This window comes from Callospermophilus lateralis, chromosome 10 (assembly GCF_048772815.1).
Source record: "Callospermophilus lateralis isolate mCalLat2 chromosome 10, mCalLat2.hap1, whole genome shotgun sequence".
Classification (NCBI taxonomy): domain Eukaryota; kingdom Metazoa; phylum Chordata; class Mammalia; order Rodentia; family Sciuridae; genus Callospermophilus; species Callospermophilus lateralis.
The window spans coordinates 72080526-72098227 of NC_135314.1; the positions used below are offsets into that span (position 1 = coordinate 72080526).

At 33.5% G+C, this 17702-nt stretch overlaps 1 protein-coding gene across 3 annotated transcripts in view; it reads left to right on the top strand.

Moving 5' to 3' along the window:
- Positions 1–17702, top strand: part of Cblb (Cbl proto-oncogene B) — a 198877-nt gene that overhangs the window by 83552 nt on the left and 97623 nt on the right. For all 3 annotated transcript variants that reach the window (XM_076867442.2, XM_076867441.2, XM_076867443.2), the window contains exon 4: positions 9412–9558. In XM_076867442.2, coding sequence (XP_076723557.1) covers positions 9412–9558 — 147 coding nt within the window. The remainder of the gene's footprint in view (positions 1–9411; positions 9559–17702) is intronic.

The window sequence follows — 17702 nt, forward strand, 5'->3', positions numbered from 1 at the left end:
TGGAGATACCTGTTGGACAGCCACAGCAGCACAGTTGCCAGGGGGCCATTCAGAGGATGGGACATTGCAATCAGTCTGGAAGCCCATTCACTCTTCTGTAGGCACATTTCAGATTTTCCTGAGAAAATCAGTATAATTGCTTTTCCATGGCATTTTTGGTTCTTGTCCTATTTTCAATAAGAATTAAAGAATTAAGGAAGGAAAAAAAAGCCATTTATAAGAATTCTACTAGTCAGGGATTATTATAGTTAATGTCATTTTTTGAATGTTTTATAGTTTTTTCTTCTTTTTCTACTTATAAATTGTAGTACGACATTAGTTTCCCCCCCTCCTTGGTGCCAGAGATTGAACCGGGGTGCTCATTGAGCCACATCTCAGCCCTTTGTAATTTTTCATTTTCTTTTTGAAACAGGGTTCCACTAAGATGTTTATTAAAACCTTGCCAAGATGCTGAGGATGGTTTTGAACTTGTGATCCTCCTGCCTTAGCCTCCCAAGCCACTGGGATTATAAGTGTGTCACCATGCCTGGCACAATCAGTTTTTAAAAGAGCCAGTTATGAAGAGGGTTGTATTGGGCACACTATTTATTATCCTGCTTTTTATTTCACACTTTGTATTTCATCCCCTCTGCCTCCCTTTATGATGTTGTAATGTGATATCTTTATCAGATCATACCTAAAACGAATGGTAATTGCTTGGTATTTTGTACTTTTTGTTGTTGTTATATTTGGGCCAACCATTTGGAAAAGGTAATTTTTGTCCCAGGGGAGGACACAGAATAAATCTCAAAGTTGTAGTTTTCTTTTGTCAGTACGGGCACAACATGAGTGCCAGGGAGAAGAGCCATCTCTTTCCTCCTCATGTAGTTCCTTCTTCTTTCCACTTGCTCCATTCCAAGAGAGCAAGGTTGAAGTGAGACAAAAGGTATCAGTAAGGAAAATTTCCAGAGCCAAAAAGAGGAAGAAACTGCCAGGGAACAGTTAGTGTGATGGGAAACTATGTTCTGCTTTTTTACTTCCTCAGAAAGTATGGCAAATGTGTTTCACATACTGAATTTCTGCAAACTACACATGAGGAATATAGCATTAGTTTCCTTTTATCTTTGTGATACTCTCTTTCCCATTTGTGAAGAAGGGGGGAAAATGATAAGGAGAGAAAAGAAAAGGTCTCAGAGTTCACAGAGCAAAAATTTTGTTTTCTGGTGTAGAGTCAAACCCCAGACTTAATTTTATTAAAGCTGCTTTTAGTTAAAAAAAAAAAAAATCTTTTTCACCCAGATTTGGAAAATAGATGCATTAATATACAATGTTTGTATGAAGTACTTTTTATACTATTTCTGTCTCTTTGTTCATTAGCATTCCTTGGGGGTCAGGAAATCCTTTCTTATTTATAGGTTTTCAAATATTTTTATGGTCTCTGAAATTACCAAGAACATTCTTTTAGGTGTCTACTGCATGTAAAAGCTTTTGCGGGTATAAGAATTTCTCCAGCAAAGATTTTTGATATAATAGAAGAGAAATGCACTAGGTATATGAAATAACCAGAAATGCCCTTCAGGGAAAACCAGGTTGTGACAGTTATGCTGTGGCCTTCAATAGCCTGATCCATCACATATGGGAGGGGGAAAGAGGGAGGTATCCTGGGAGTATTTTGATCTGAAACTGGTGCAGCTAAGAGTTCAACAGGCTGGGGCTGGAGTTGTGGCTCAGAGGTAGAGCACTTGCCTAGTATGCTTGAGGTACTGGGTTCGATTCTCAGCACCACATATAAATAAATGAATAAGATAAAGGTCCATAAATAACTAAAAAAATATTAAAAAAAAAAAAAAAGAGTTCAACAGGCTAAGCCATGGAGATTGTGTCAGAGGAGAAGGAAGGAATGGCTTTAGCCACAGTGTGAACCAGGGATCACAGGAGATTTTTTTCAATAATTTGGAGAAAACTCAGAGAATTAATGTGAGAAATATATGGTGGGAAGGTAGTGTGGTCCCATGGACAGTAGAAATTCTGAAAGAAAATACTATTTTAGGAGGATTTTTAGCTATATTCCATTGAATAAAAACAAAATTGAAGCCTTTAAAAATAAAAATGGTAGAGTAGGGAATGTTACAGATAAAAGAAAACAATTTCTTGCCAGGTTAAGAAGAGCTTTGAAAAAAACTGATGATGTCTTTTTTATTTATATATTTATAATTAAGACAGAGTATCAGAAGCAGTAAATACAGACTAATGTAGGATTATTCAGATTGCTGCTTTACTGTAGTTTTATATTTATTTTTTATGGGAGACTAAATGGCAAAAAAAATGAATCCAGATTTCTTTTTAAAAATTATTGTTGCTGTTGTTCTTCTAAGGTAAAGTATGTTGTTGTTGTTGTTGTTATTGTTTTGATAAGACTCTCCTTTATCACATTACCCCTGGTCATGAAAGTATAGTCATAATTTTTAATGTTTCTTTTTCTTGTGAAAAAGAACCAAAGAAAACAAAGTTCTTCTGTGTTCTGATTGTTTCTATTTGAATCTCATAGCAATCACAACTTTTTACAATATTCTACCAACTAAAAATATTCCTTTTAGTTGGTAGAATATTCAATCACATTTTATCTTAAAGGAGAGGAAGTACGGTTTTTCTGTTTCTGTCTCAATAGATTGGTCTACATTTTTAAAATTTATTTTCCAGAAGGATACTTGTTACAGATTAGTTTTAGTAAAAACAAGGTCATTACTAAAGGCAAAAGAGTTTTATTGAAGTAGGTATTTATTAGACTTTTAAACCAAGTATGAGTGATAATATCATATTTTAGTGGATTTTCATAGTAAATTTTCCAGATAAAACCATTTGTTGAAATTATCAAAGAGTTGTTAATCCTACTTTGGCATTGCCATAAAGTTTAAAAAATAACTGGCACTAAAAGATCATTTGGGAAGCTTTATGAAAGGCATCAATGTAAGATTTATTATAGTCCTTGTCTTTATGCATACTGCAGTTATAATCCTTGTACTTTTAAAAATCCATATGAGAGGCCCTGTTCAATTCTGGAGCTTTCCATTTCCTAACCTAATTCACCTTCTCTCCGTGGTAGCTTTCAAATAGCATCTCCCAGGAATCATAAACTTTTCTTTCTCACACTGATTGCCACCTTGTACTGGTTCTGTCTCAGTTTTATTTTCATTGTATTGTTCATTACCTTTAGAGATCTTTGAGACCCTTGAATTCATTAAGAGTAGTATTCTGTCATCTTTATCTTTGTATCTTCAGTGCCTAAATGAAGTCTGGTATATAATAGGTATTCTTTAAAGGTCTGGAATAAATGACTGAGTGGATATCAAGTACTAGCCCATTATTTGCTATTTATGGAATTATGAAAGACTACCCTCAGGCTTGAAAACCTTAAAGTGAAAAGGTTCTTCAGATCCCCATTAGTTTAATGGATGATAATGCTATATGGAAAAAATGCTACTATATTTTACTATAACTATTTATTATTAATTAATGGAATTAATAAATTTATTTATTTAATATATTTCTTATTTTACTTAGTAGTGTGAGGCACTTCCCTGCATGCCTTATTTGTTCCTAACAAGAACTTGGTGAGGCACTTATTTTATTTAAAAATTTCAGAGGTGAAGATACTGATTCAGAGAGGTTAAATAACTTGTTTCAAGACTTACATGCAGAGTCAGGACAGGAATCCAGTACTCTCAAATTTCAGGGTCAAACTCTTTAATATAGGATATTTGAAAAATTATGCAGAATATACTTTAAGTATCTTTTGTGACTTTTCTAAGGATATTACATTTGCAAATAATCAGCATATCATTTCATATTTGAGTTATTTAAATAGGACATGGAGTTATTTAAAATTGACCATTTTTAGTTATTTATTTTAAAAAGAAACATTTGCTCTAGGAGCAGAATCCTTATTTTTGAGAGACAGCCCCTTACTTTTAATAATTAAGCCTTCACAGATAACACATTTAACAGATTGGTAAGTAGAGATCAAAGACTGCCCACTCTCTTAGCCTAAAATTCTGAATTGGCCTTACTAGCCATGCTGAGGTAGGTCCTAGCCAAGGGAGATGTAGGACCTTGTTTTGGTTATGCAATGTTTTGAATTGACTTCATGTATTAAATTCCTTTTTATTTTGTAGTTCATTTTACAAGAAGTAAAATGGGGTAGGTTGAAGATTGCTTACTGTTTGTGTTTCAGGTTAAATGGTTAAGACTTGTCTCATGGCTTCGAGTAGACTGTGAGTCTTCAATAGTTTGGACTCTTATTTATTTTTTCGTTTTTGTATTTATTTATTCAAAGTGCTGGGGATTGAACCCATGTTAGGTATTTGTTTCAACACAGAGCTACACTCTCAGTTCAGTATTTGAACTTTTAACATCTTCTTTTCACTCCCCTTAGAGGTATTGAAAACTTTAAAGCATTTGGGCAGAGGCAATGAATAACAATCCAGTTTTATGTAAGACCTCAAGGGCCCATCTTTAAAATGCACTGTGTTCTCATGGGGGAGAAATGAAAGGCAAGGTTTACATCAGCCTAGCCTCCTCACTACTTAGGAATCAGAATGTTCCCAAGGTCAAAAACGGTGTGAAGTAACTCTCTAAACCCATCTTGGAGGGCACTACGTCACAAATACAGTGTAAATTGCTCTTTAACTAGACATGAGTTCCATTTTAAGTGCTGCTGTTTATATTCTTTATGTCCTGCCTTTCTTTTTATGTTGAATTTGTTTCACCTTGTAAAGATTAAGAGCATGTTCTAGCTTTTAAATGTGAGAATTGAATTATTAATAGTTTTTGGACAAAAACTGGCCCTCCATTTCTTCTACCAAAAGCAGTACATTCTCACAAACTTTGTACCTCACTGAAATAAAGTGTCATTTAATTTTTTTTAATTAATTAAGCATTTAAACCATTTTATTTCCTCATTGATATGTGGCACAGCTGTTTCTCAAATGGAGCAAGTGCAGGGACTACATGCAATCTAATTAGATAACATTCTTTGTGTGTTTCATATTTAGTGGTTGAAAATCAAATTAATATATTTTTAATTCATTTTTTGAAATTTAATTCATCAATCTATTAGGGGTGTACTACCCCTACCACACTGTGTTGTAATGATCTCTTCATTTATTGTGTGTGCCATATTAAGGGATAGAGTGTCATTCTACATTGGACCTTAAGTACCTCTGGTGTCCTTACAGTGTTGGTGGTGGTTACCACAAACTTGTAAGACTTGTTCAGAAACAGTGAAGTGCCATCATTCCATTAGAGTCTTATTATGTGAATTCATTCTGGTTCAACCCCAAGGTTTAATGTGGACTCCATATAGTAACTTGATTTTCTAGGGAAATTGGTCCATGCCATTACAAGGAAATACACTATAGATGGCTGAATTCAGGACAAAACAAGTACCTTGTAACTTAGCTGATGTCCTTGGCATTGCTAATGCATTTCATATACTTTTTTTTTTTTTTTAACTGTAGCTAACTTTGCTTCTCCTCCATTTTTTGTTATGTTTTGTTTAATTTTTAGTCCCCCTCTCTCTCCTTCAGTTTTCCCTAATATTAACCTCTTGAATAGTTTACCAAATCTACTTTTTGATTACATGGTTTTTTAAAATACTTTTATTCTGAAATCGTTTCTTAGAAAAAAACATTCCACACAAAACCAATTAAAAAGGGCTCATCTTATAGTTAATGATGATATATAATAGTAAATATGTACCTTGTCTTATAAATGAAAGAACCTGTATTGCAAAATTTCATCTAAAATTAATTAACAGTATAAGATTATTGAGTCCTGTCTTTGTGGACAAATTTTCATTTTTTTCCCCATTGTTTGGGGGTAGGAGAGTTTCAGTGACAGAAACATTCTCTATTAGTAAGTATCAAATCCCTTGTTAAGCAGTCAACATTTCTGGTTGTAGGATGGAAATCAGGTGGATTTAGGGAAAATTGGCTAAGTATAGAATAATTGCAGAAGAGGAGAAAGCATTTAATTACAAAGAACTTGCATAACTGTTGCCTTTCTCTGTGTCTAGATGGTTAGAGATAATTGTATTCTTGTATTTTATTTTCAAAATTGGAGGTTATGGGGCTGGGGATGTGGCTCAAGCGGTAGCGCGCTAGCCTGGCATGTGTGCGGCCCAGGTTTGATCCTCAGCACCACATACAAACAAAGATGTTGTGTCCGCCGAAAATTAAAAAATAAATATTAAAATTCTCTCTCTGTCTCTCTCTCTCTCTCTTTAAAAAAAAAAACAAAATTGGAGGTTATTAAAAAAGTCGGTATCTAGGGTGCAGAGTGGGTTAAGAAATTAAAGAAAGCACATACTGCATAGCAAAATAGAGTTAAAAAATCACAGAATCATATAAAAAAGAAAATCTACTTGCTGTGAAAATGAATTTAAATGTCATGAAAAAGTAGATTTAACTGTGAGTTCTTTTATTACCATAGTGTGGACTGTAACCCCTATAAATCAGTCTCTTCAATAATAAATTTACATAATGACCATTTACATATATGTTCTCTGTGTGTACACACATGTGAGTATAAATATAAAAAGTCATAAATATATTCTATGTATGTGAAAAATAAGGTAACACAAAACTAATATATTCAAATACTTTTACCAACATGAGTTTGAGTTTAAAGACTAAAGGCAGAATATATTTTTGCATTGTCTTAGTTTAATCAAAAAGTTAAATATGTGTTGACTTACATGCAGGAACTAGAAAATGGAACTATATGTATATTTTACAAATATCCAATGGTTATATAGGTACTAGTAGTGATTATTACAACTTCTAGCTTATAAATTATGAAATTTTATTAGTTCTGTTTAAAAGTTAAATACCTACATAACCAGTGGACTTACCTATCCAAAACAGGTTATCATTGGCTTTGTGCTTCAGACTTTATATTGAGTAAGTACAAATGAAAAGCATTTGGATATGATTAAAGAACAAAGAAGGAAGGACGTGGAGAGCAACCAATTCAGAAAATAAGGAACAGTTGGTTTACCTAATTATAACCATCTTGATTTTTCATTTTTCTTTTTATGTATCAATTGGGAGTTTAGTGGAAAGTTAACTCTTTAGCCTAATTGTCAGAATAAATTCATTGCAGATTTTCTAAGGTAACTGTGCTTTCCTTAAAGTTAAATCTTAAAAGTCATTTGCAGTTTGTATTGGCCACAATTCATTCCTTTGATATAGTATAACAGTTTTTCCTTCTCATTTTCAAAGACTGAAAATTTATATTTATCATCATCTATAGGAGGATGTGTTGATATAAATGAGGGGTTATGCTACATGTAATCCCAGTGGCTGGGAAGGCTGAGGCAGGAGAAATCACAAGTTTGAGGCCAACCTCAGCAACTCAGCAAAGCCCTAAGCAATTTAGAGAGAACCCTGTCTCAAAATAAAGAATAAAGAGGGTGAGGGCTAGGCCCCAGTGGTTAAGGGCCCCTGGGTTCAATCCCTGGTACAAAAAAAAAAATTCAACCGAGTAATGGAAGATTTACACTTGGATTAGGTTGAGGTGTGCAGAAATGTGACTGGATCTAAGAAAATGATGGATGGAGCATTTATGTATAACTGTAATGAATTCTGAGATTGTTATTGCAAGTCAAGCACTAAAATAAAGCCCAACTTCTGACTCTCATTTTATAAAAAACTTCTCATAAATGGTAAATGCTATGAAAAGTAGCAGACATTTTTGTTTCTACAGTGAAACAGTACAGTTTATTCAGATAACAGTTTTCACTATTGATTTCTCTTTTATTTTTTCCTTTCCCCACTTTTTATAATGAGCTTCTAATTTATTCTGTATTCATTTTATGTAGGAAGCTATATGGGTTTTTTGGTAAATGTTTTAGAGTGACATCCATTGACTTTTTTGGTAGGTGCATTTTAGAGAAACTTCTTGCTTTGTTGGAGTTTGTTGATTAGTTAATTGAGTCATTAAACTTGGGTGTTTAAGTAAAAATGGGACAAAGAACCTGAAATTTTAATGACAAAGGCATGTGGAAGCATTATATGGTTTTACTTGCTGCAGATGCTTTATGTGGATGTCTATCTCTGTGTTAATTTTCCAGTCCTAAAGCATTTGCTTCTACCTCAGCCCTTGTACAGTCACAAAATAGTTAAAACTTCATAATGGAAATTTGTTTTATATATGTGTGTCTATTGGATTTTCGTAATTCTGCACAAACAAAAATATAGAAAAGCAAGGTTTAATTTCAGTTTTGTGTGTGTGTGTGTGTGTGTGTGTGTGTGTGTGTGTGTGTTTCGATTGCTGCTCTTTTATCCAGCACTAGCAGTTTGGAGTTGATCAACATAATTAATGTTGTAAACTTAATAGTAAGAACCATTGCAGATGATGATATTATTTTTCAACAGGAGGCATGTAAATCATTAGAATCCCCAGAAACATAGAAATTAGAACAGAGGTGACACCTGAATCTCCCTCCTTTCTATTTTTTTTTTTTTTGGTGGTGCTAGGGATTGAACCCAGGGCCTTGTACATGCAAGGCAAGCACTTTACCAACTGAGATATATTGCCAACCCTTAAATTTTCCTCTTTTCTAAATTATTTCTCTTTTCATATCATCACAACTTTTTCCATTTAACACAGAGACTTCATCATCCATTTTGGCTCCCCATTTCTTATAGTAGAATTATTTAATGGGTCAGTGTACTACACTGGGAACTTCAAAGATATGAACAATGTGAAGCCTATCATCAGAAAATCTGATTTTGGGGTAGGAGTGTCAAGTGTATTTGATAAAAATTTTGCTCATTGATCTGGATTTCTCCTTATGTCATGTGTAAATCAGATTCTTCCTGTTACTCTCTGTTCTAGCCATGCACATATAGATGTTATAAAAATGCTTAGTTCTGTTTCCTGTGTACTTCTTATATGCTTTTCCTAATGCCTACAATACCTTTTCCTTCCCTTACTTACATTCCTTTCTCTCCACTCCAGTTCTTCATCTGTCACACAATTACTGTCTTCCTAGATTTTCTTTTAATGGCAGTTTCCCCCCTTGCTTTCCCAGATAGAAATAGTCACTCTATGTGTTTGGCATTTTGTGTTTGACTTCATTTCAAGTGTTTATCTCTACCATTTAACTGTGTGCTCAGGAAATCATGTAATCCATATCGTTTATATTAAGTTAATAGATGGGTAAATAATAAAGTGAAATCCTGTTAGGAATTTACATGTACAGTGTTTTCTATGATCATTGTTTTTAGGGATGACAGTAAGTTGAAATTTATGATCTAACATCAAAACCTAGAAATATCTACATATATCATTTTACTTAGTAAATTCCCATTACAACTTACATGCATATGTATTTATTTTTCTTTTCATTTTTTCCTTTTATGTCCACAGACGAAATCTTACAAAACTGTCCCTTATCTTCAGTCACATGCTGGCAGAAATCAAAGCAATCTTTCCCAATGGTCAGTTTCAGGGAGATAACTTTCGTATCACAAAAGCAGATGCTGCTGAATTCTGGAGAAAGTTTTTCGGAGACAAGTAAGTAGAAATCATTTTTAGTATTTGGATCCATCTTTCAAGGGTGACCTAGCCTTACCTACAGTTCTATATGATTTTTTATTATTTCAAAGTAAATATCAGATAGCATTATGTATTTTATGGGAATTTGTTGAATTACCTTTTACTCTGTGAAGAAGAGGTGTATAAGACAGTTTCTACATATGAGAAATTTTTAACTTTTTATAACTTAGTACACACCTAAGACACATATACAAAATAGAAGGTTGAAGAGTATATGCTTTAAAAACTGACAAATAAATTGTGCTGACAATTCAGGAGGAAACAGCTGCTCTGTGATTGTAGAAATCAAGGACTGCTTCCTGAAGGATTTGAGATGGTGAAGTTGGTTAAGATCTGAAGCTAAAGTGTGAGGAGGCCTTAATAGCCTATTTCAATCTGTCTTTGTAGTTTTGTACAAACAGTATTATGTATCAATAAGTAGTGTTATCGCAAAGCTGTAATACACCACAAAGTAGCTGGGTAAAGATGTTTTCCAAAAGATGTTTACTCCCAGGCACAAAATCTGATGAGTTTGGTAAATAATAGAAATTGGAGGTCTGAAGTCAGAATAATTTACATGAAGATTAGAAAATTTTTTTCTGAAATTTCTTAGTAAGATAATGAAGAAGTAAGCACCAGGAGGCAAACATTTTCCGTAGGAAACTTGTAGAGGTCCACTTAAATGAAAGAGGACCCTTAGAATATCCTTGAATACAGGCACTACCTTGGCTGAATAGTAAAGGGGAAGAGTGATGGCTTATATGTAGATTATTGTTTTAATCTTTTGTTTAAGAGTCTATATTTATTCTGTAATTGGTGAAATTGGATGGTTTCAGTGCTTTGAAACTGATGAACTGTAGCACTGATTTTCTTTTTCCCCCGTTACAATGTGTCATGCTTACCTTAGCTAGCACCATAGCTAAGATATTAAAATGGCATTTTAATAGATACATAGTTTATTGGCTTCAAAATATTAAAGTCTGTTTTTCACTTCTTATTAAAGTGTATTCTGAACTATTTTTAGACTGTAAAGGGGGAAATGCCATTATTGCCATTCACATGTACATTGTGTGTTCTACAAACCTAGCTATTTGTAATGTTCTTATATATATTCACAATGAGGAATTAGAAAGGATAAGGCTTATCTTCATTGCTTCATCTGAATTAAATTGCCAGGAGTATGCTAATTAAATGTTTGCGACTGATATAAAGCTCTAAGGGCTTGGGGAGTTAGGGAGGAAGAACATGAAGGTTTGCAGCAAGTGAATTAGCACTGTAAACCTCGTGCAAACAGTTGGTAACCTTCAAAGTAAACTTCCTCTTAAAATTTTAAGAAAAAACACAGGACAAACTGTTCATGGTATTTCTTTTTGAAAACTGAAATTTTTGGTGAGTTATAAAATTGTTTCCTTGTCATAAGGTCAGTAAAAAATGGAAAGATTGTTAAAATGTTTCAAGAGAGGAGTTTGCTTTGCTGGCACTGGAACCTACAGAGAATTATGCATTTGAGACATCTTTATTTCCATTTATTTATAACCACAAAAGTCAAGGGACTGAAATTTCTGTTCAAATACTACATCAGTGAAATCACTACTACATCAAATGGTGGATTCTTGAAATGCCAGTTAAATGCTCCCCTATATCCCAGATCCTTACATTTGTCTCCATAACCCACTGACTCCAGAAAGCTGCATGATTTGTCCTTAACATTATTTTTAGGATGAGAGCCAAATTTCAAGTAATTTCCAGGACTTACACATATTTCTATAGTCATTCAAATCAATGATAACTGTATGAGATTATTGGAGAAACTTTCTTTGTATTCTCCAGAGATTTTCACCTTGTAGTCTTAGAGTAGTTTATTGAATTAATGAGCAAATGAATGAATAATGTAATCTTTCAAGGACTGAATTTTTTTATATTCTTTAATACCAGTTTGTGTCTTCCCTTAACCTGATTCTCCTGCAGAAGCATTCCTGACATTGATCTCACTGCCTGTGGTTGATGCTGTGTGAGCCACTTTCATTTAACCTAGGCATTGCCTTTAAACTGGACAACAGTATGTTGTTCAAAACAGAACCATTGAGAGGCTGGTTCTAAAAACAGCCAAACATATTATGACTTTTTAAAAAATACCTTTTATCTTAAGGATTCTTATTGTTCCCTATTTTCCAAAAGGAACTGGGTCAATAATGAAACATTAAAATTGAATTAAAATTGAGAATACACTATTGATCATATTAATAGAACTCATAAAGAGAATTTCAGGATTCATACTTTATTAAAATAGGCAGTAGAAAAACAACCATGTGCCGAATGCTTTATTTCTGTGCTTCCCAAAGTTGTTAACTTCATGGCAGGCTTAGCTCTCTGCTTAGGGCCCAAGTCCATTAGCCAAGAGATTCTGCCTGCTTTGAAGCCCCAAAGAGATCAATTTAAAAAAAATAAATAAATGTCATGGCAAACTGATTGGGCATGCCTGAATTTTTATTTAATATTTTAATAGTTTTGTTCTACTTTTGGTTTTTTAGTCTGTTGAAGAGGAAATGACAGAAATACATCGGAAAAGAAAATTGGTATTATGAAATAAATGTGTGTAACTAAATTGTACAAAATAAGATAGTACCAAACTGAATCTTTATATTTTGGAATGGTAGTTTATAATCCAGAAACTTTTAAGCATGCAGCTCATGAAGTGTGTTACAAGATGTGGAAGGAAGGAAGGAGGGAAGGAAGGAAAGAAGGAAGGAAGGAAGTAAGGAAAGGAGAGAGGGAGGGAGGAAGGAAGGAGGGAAATAAGAAGGTAGGACTCTGGGTGGCAGTTATTTTTCTAAGCAAGATAGGTACCAATTAGAGATTTAGTCATAAAAATTGTAATTCATTAAGAATCAATTATAATTGCAGTATTCTTAGGTATCCTCTCCTCCATATACTTAGTTTAAAGTTCTCGTCTTCAAAAGATCAGACTCTTTTGTGGATTACTGCAACAGCCTTCTGATTAGTATTCCTATTTTCAGTACAGCCTATCCAGTTGATCTTCTGAGATCAGTGAACTATATAGAAAAAGAGGTAATCAGTCCAGTCTTTTGCTAAAAGTGCTTCTATGAATATTGGTTCTGGAAAAAAAAAAACCTAAAATCTTATTAACATAATAAACTTTAGGAATATTTTTCTTCTGGCATCATCTCTTTGAACTCAGTTTATCTGCAAAGAAGCAAACTATTCAACACTCCTGTTTCCTCTTGCATATTGCCCTTTTTACACACCTCAGTATCATTATTTTCTTCCCACTGTTTGGGCCACCCATGCCCTACCCAGTATTGCCACATCTGAAGTTTTCTCTGACTGCCCTCATCTGAAGTGGTTACCTCCACACTGTGCTGCCAAGTACCTGGACTCATCTCTCTCATGCTACATCACAATGAACTGTCGACATGCTTTCATTTCCCAATTGAGAAATTTCCAGAAAATTAGAAAAAGCTTCTTTGAAAGTAGAGACTTTCTTAATTATATCTGTTTTTTTTAGACCTGTCACATTTCCTAAAATGTGGCCACTAATATTTGCTAACAGACTGCAAGAATAATTGGATGAATAGGTGAATGATGTTTGTTCTTAGTATGTAATGACTAGACTGCATGTTCTATTTATCAGCAATTCAATTCTTGTAGTTCCATACCTTAGATGCCTCTCCCTCTTCTTTCTTTCCTTCCATCCCAGAATTTTGACATAATTCTTCAAACATTCAGTGTCAAAGGCCTTTTTATCCCACTGAGCCACACCCTGCACATATTAAATGTTACTGCAGTCTTTGTATTCCTATTGTATTTTAGATACATTTATATATTGTGTTTCTTTACATGGATTTTTTTTTTCTTCGTGGTGAGGCTCTTAAATGACTTCTTGTCCAAAATTTAGTAAAAACAGATATTCATTAAAGTTATTACATGTCAAATTCTGTGCTTGAGGCTTTTACAAGTGCTCTTCCATTTTCAATATAATCTTTAATGTTTAAATGGTTATTGAATGAATCCTTTGGATGCTGTATTTGTTACAGACACTTAGTACTTGTTGATTGAATGTATGAGTACATTTTGTATATTTTTGCTATGAGCTCTCTCTTCCTTTACTTATGTTCTAATATTCAGTTGATTTGGCTTATTTGACTCTTCTTGGTACATCCACATCTTCTTGGTATAGGTCTCTATGTCTTTTCTCATATTGTTTCTTCTACCTAAATGTTTTATAACTTCTCAAATAAAACTTTTACGTATCCCTCAAAGTTCATCCTGTTCATGACCCTCCCCATTGTTATTAAAGTTTCTCATTCTTAAACTCCTGTAAGCTCTTGCTTATCGTTTTTCATTTAGTATTTTTATTATTTTATTAAAGCTATTTGTACAGTTATCTTATTTTGCATTATATCATAGGCTTCACAAATTCACCTTTATTTATTCATATTTGTGTTTCTCAAGTCTCATGGCAATGTATCATATGTACACTTTCAGGAATGAGTGTACATTTAATTGAGTTGAGAAGTAGAAGGATGCGCATGAGCCTTGTGTATGTGTGAGACAAAAGATGAGGAGACAGCTCTTTTGCCTCACTGAGAGGCAGCATGGTTCGGCTTGTGCATGCAGGCTCTAGAGCCAGAGCACCCTTATGCAGCTTTTGAATGCAGTGCTTCCTAGCTTTGTCACTTGGGGAAGCTGTGTGATTTCTTCTTGTATTTGTTTCCCCATTTATAATACCTACCAGGATACTGACAATACCTACCATGTAGGGTTGCCATGGAGGTTAAGAAGGCTGAATTCTACTTATAAGGCCCATAAAACTATCTGACACATAAAAAGCAGTGTATTTATGAAGTAATTAACCAATTCAAATCTTGATCTTACCATAAGTGCCGTGAATATATTTATTATTAAGTATAAATTTAATATAATTAATATTTGACTTAGTATGATGGAAGTTCCATACTCCCAAGCAATCAAAAGGCAAAAATTGAAAAGAATGAAAAGTTAAAAAATAAAGGCACTATGGTATTATGTATATTTCTGTATAAAAGTTAATTGAAGATAAAAATGATATTGCTTATGGGGGTGATCTATTTATACTTCAGTGTATTGCCTCTGCCTCTGATTTCCTGAGGAAGTGGTATGTATGGTCCTTCTTGGGGTTTCCTGTATTTTCCTTTCTCTTTTAATAAGAAACAAGGGAAAATGATTTCTTTTTCTTTCCTACGAGTAAGATATCTGTTCTTCTCACATATTAACTATAAGAGTTTTCCCTCTGATTAAATAAAAGGCAACATATTTAGTTTTAATTAAAAGAAAAGTTACAATTGACTTTAAGGACTTTCACAGTGAAACTGTGTAGCAGGTTTTTCAGAAAAAAAAGAAAAAATAACTGAAATGAAACTCAAAGCCTTTCTAGTTAATATGTCTGCTATTTAGCTGGCTCCCATTATTGACTGATTTTTTTAAAAAAAGTCAAATTATCTTTAGGTCAATAGGTAAACAAAAGTTACAAACTTATTGTAGGCTTATTGAAAGAAGATGTCAAACCATAATTTTATGATTATGAGCAGTCTGTATTTAGTTTGGGTAAGACAGGGTATACAGAGATGATAAATACTTAAAATCTGTTCTTTACCATTAAAAAGTACTTCAGAGATATCACAGGGAGTAAGTTAATTTCCTAGTAATTATTTACTATGGTTATCAGAGGAGTTCTGGACCTCTATGAAGAAGTCAGAATTTTGTGTAGGTTATATATATTAATAAGGAGCCTCTCATTGTGTCCAGTGGGGAGTGCCCTGTGTGGAACTGGATCTTATGGTGTCTGCTGTAGTTCAAAGAAAGGGTATACAGCAACTTCAAGTTTATATTAATGAATCCCCTTCCTTCTCCTTCTCCTCTTTGATAATCTTCTTTATCTGTTTTTCTTTTTTCTTCTCGTCTTTACCCTGAATAGCTTAAGTGACATTTACTTCACTAAAATATAGCTTCTGGTTCTCATCTTTGAAACTTGGTTTTACTAGAACCAAGAGCATGTTTAGAGAATGAACATGAATTAACCAAATCAGCAAACTAATCTGTATTTTATTTTATTCATTCACAAAGATTAATGTCACTGTCAGGCACAGGAGAATCCTTGCATCACTGTAGATAAATTTTACATGGAACAATATTATACTCAAAACATTTCTTGGTAAGCACAGAATTAAAATAAGGGGTGGTGGTTTATGGTCTGTAATAGGGTCTCCCCTATCTCAAGAATCAACATAGGTGAAACTGCTGGCTCTTTCTCCTTTGCTATGCTCTAAAAGCTCTCCTTTTCTTGCCATTTTGACTTTTGTTTTTCATAAGCTAAGTTATAATTTTAAAACGCTGTTCTTTGGAGCCCTAAGAACAATTGAAACCCATTGCTAGGTTTTAAGTAGGGAAGTGGTCAAACTTGCACATTAGATAGATCGCTCTTGCTGTATTATGAATAATAAATTTGAGTAGTGGTCACCAAATCCTGATCATACTCTTTATTCCTAATTTATGACTGTTCCTAATTAATTCCTAATTATGACTTCTCAAGCACACAGTATCTACCTATCAATCATCTGCATATGTACATATATATATTTATATCTATCTATTACTCTGTAAAAATATATAGAATAATGTTTATAATACAAATAAAGGAAATACTATGATATAAAATTTAAAAATTATATAAAATGCAAATAGAATTTCAGTTCTTCTTCTAGTCCTGGAAAGGATCATCTGTATACCCCCTGGGGTCTACGGCTGTCACACACTTTAGAAACTAATACTTAAGGAGAGAAATAAAGTAGGAGACTGGCATAGATTATAGTGGCTAAATTAAAGTGCATGGATTTGAAAATGATATGAAGATAAAATTAATAGGACTTGATTATTAAAAAGATGTTCCTGGAGTCCAGTGTGAAGCCTCAATCTGTGATTTTAAAGGCTGGATAGCACTTATTGAGATAGGAAAAACAGGAAGAAGCAATTTGGCAACAGGTCGTATGACCTGTGGTCACTTCTATATATCTAAATAAGTGTGCGTGGAGATATTGATTAGTAGATTGGCTATACAGCCTTGAGGTTATGGAAAAAAAACAGAGATAGAGAGTTTAGATTTGTCAGTACATTTATGTTGATAGATTGATAACCTGTGTAATGATTTCTTTTCCTTCATGCAATATTAAATATTTTTTAAAGTGATTTGCAGACTTTTGAACATTGTTGGTTTTCCAAAAACATTGTTTTAAAATTTATGGAAAAAATGTGATAAGTAAGAATTGTGTGTGCAGCAGCAGGTAAGAATTGAGATTGAGCAATGATTGGCTGCATGTGGTACCAGCTGTCCTCTCTAGGTGTCTCCTCCATTGTTACATTTCTTACATGCATTACCACACATTTCCATTATCTGCCTGCCCTCAGATAAGTGATTTTATACTCTCTGAAAGATCCTTAAAATCCCTAGACTAATTAATATAGATTGGAAATAAGGTATAGAGAGAATAAAAAGAAAAGACACTTAAAGAATTCTAATGGATGAAATATGTACCAAAGGAATTTAAGGAATTTTGGAATAGTCATTGGATAAGTATGGACAAAAATCTTGGGAATATGGCATTATAAGAATCCAAAGGAAGATACAATTTAAAGAGAAAGATGAATCAGTTAATAGTAGTGAAGGATCAAACTAGTTTAAAAAAAAATGAAAGTTTACCTAAATGTAGTAAGGAGGCATCAATAATCTGATTTGTCTTCTCTTTTTAAAATTCTAAACTCTTTTATGACACAACATTTTAGTAGGATTTTTGTTTCCCTGAATAAGTGTTTAGGTTGTTATTGAACATTGACTAGGTGTGTTGATTTTGGGTGTATATTGCTTTTGGATTTTTCTGTGTGCACAGTAGGTATATTGGGACTTGGTGTGTACTGAGTAGGCTTACTGAGATTTTGATATGCACTGAATAAGTGCTTTGGATTTGCTGTTCAGTGAGCAGGTTGATTATTTTGTTTGTCCATCTACCCAGACTTTTGGTGAGTGACAGCCAGCCACTCATTAAAGGGTAGAGTCTGAGGTTATCTTTTCT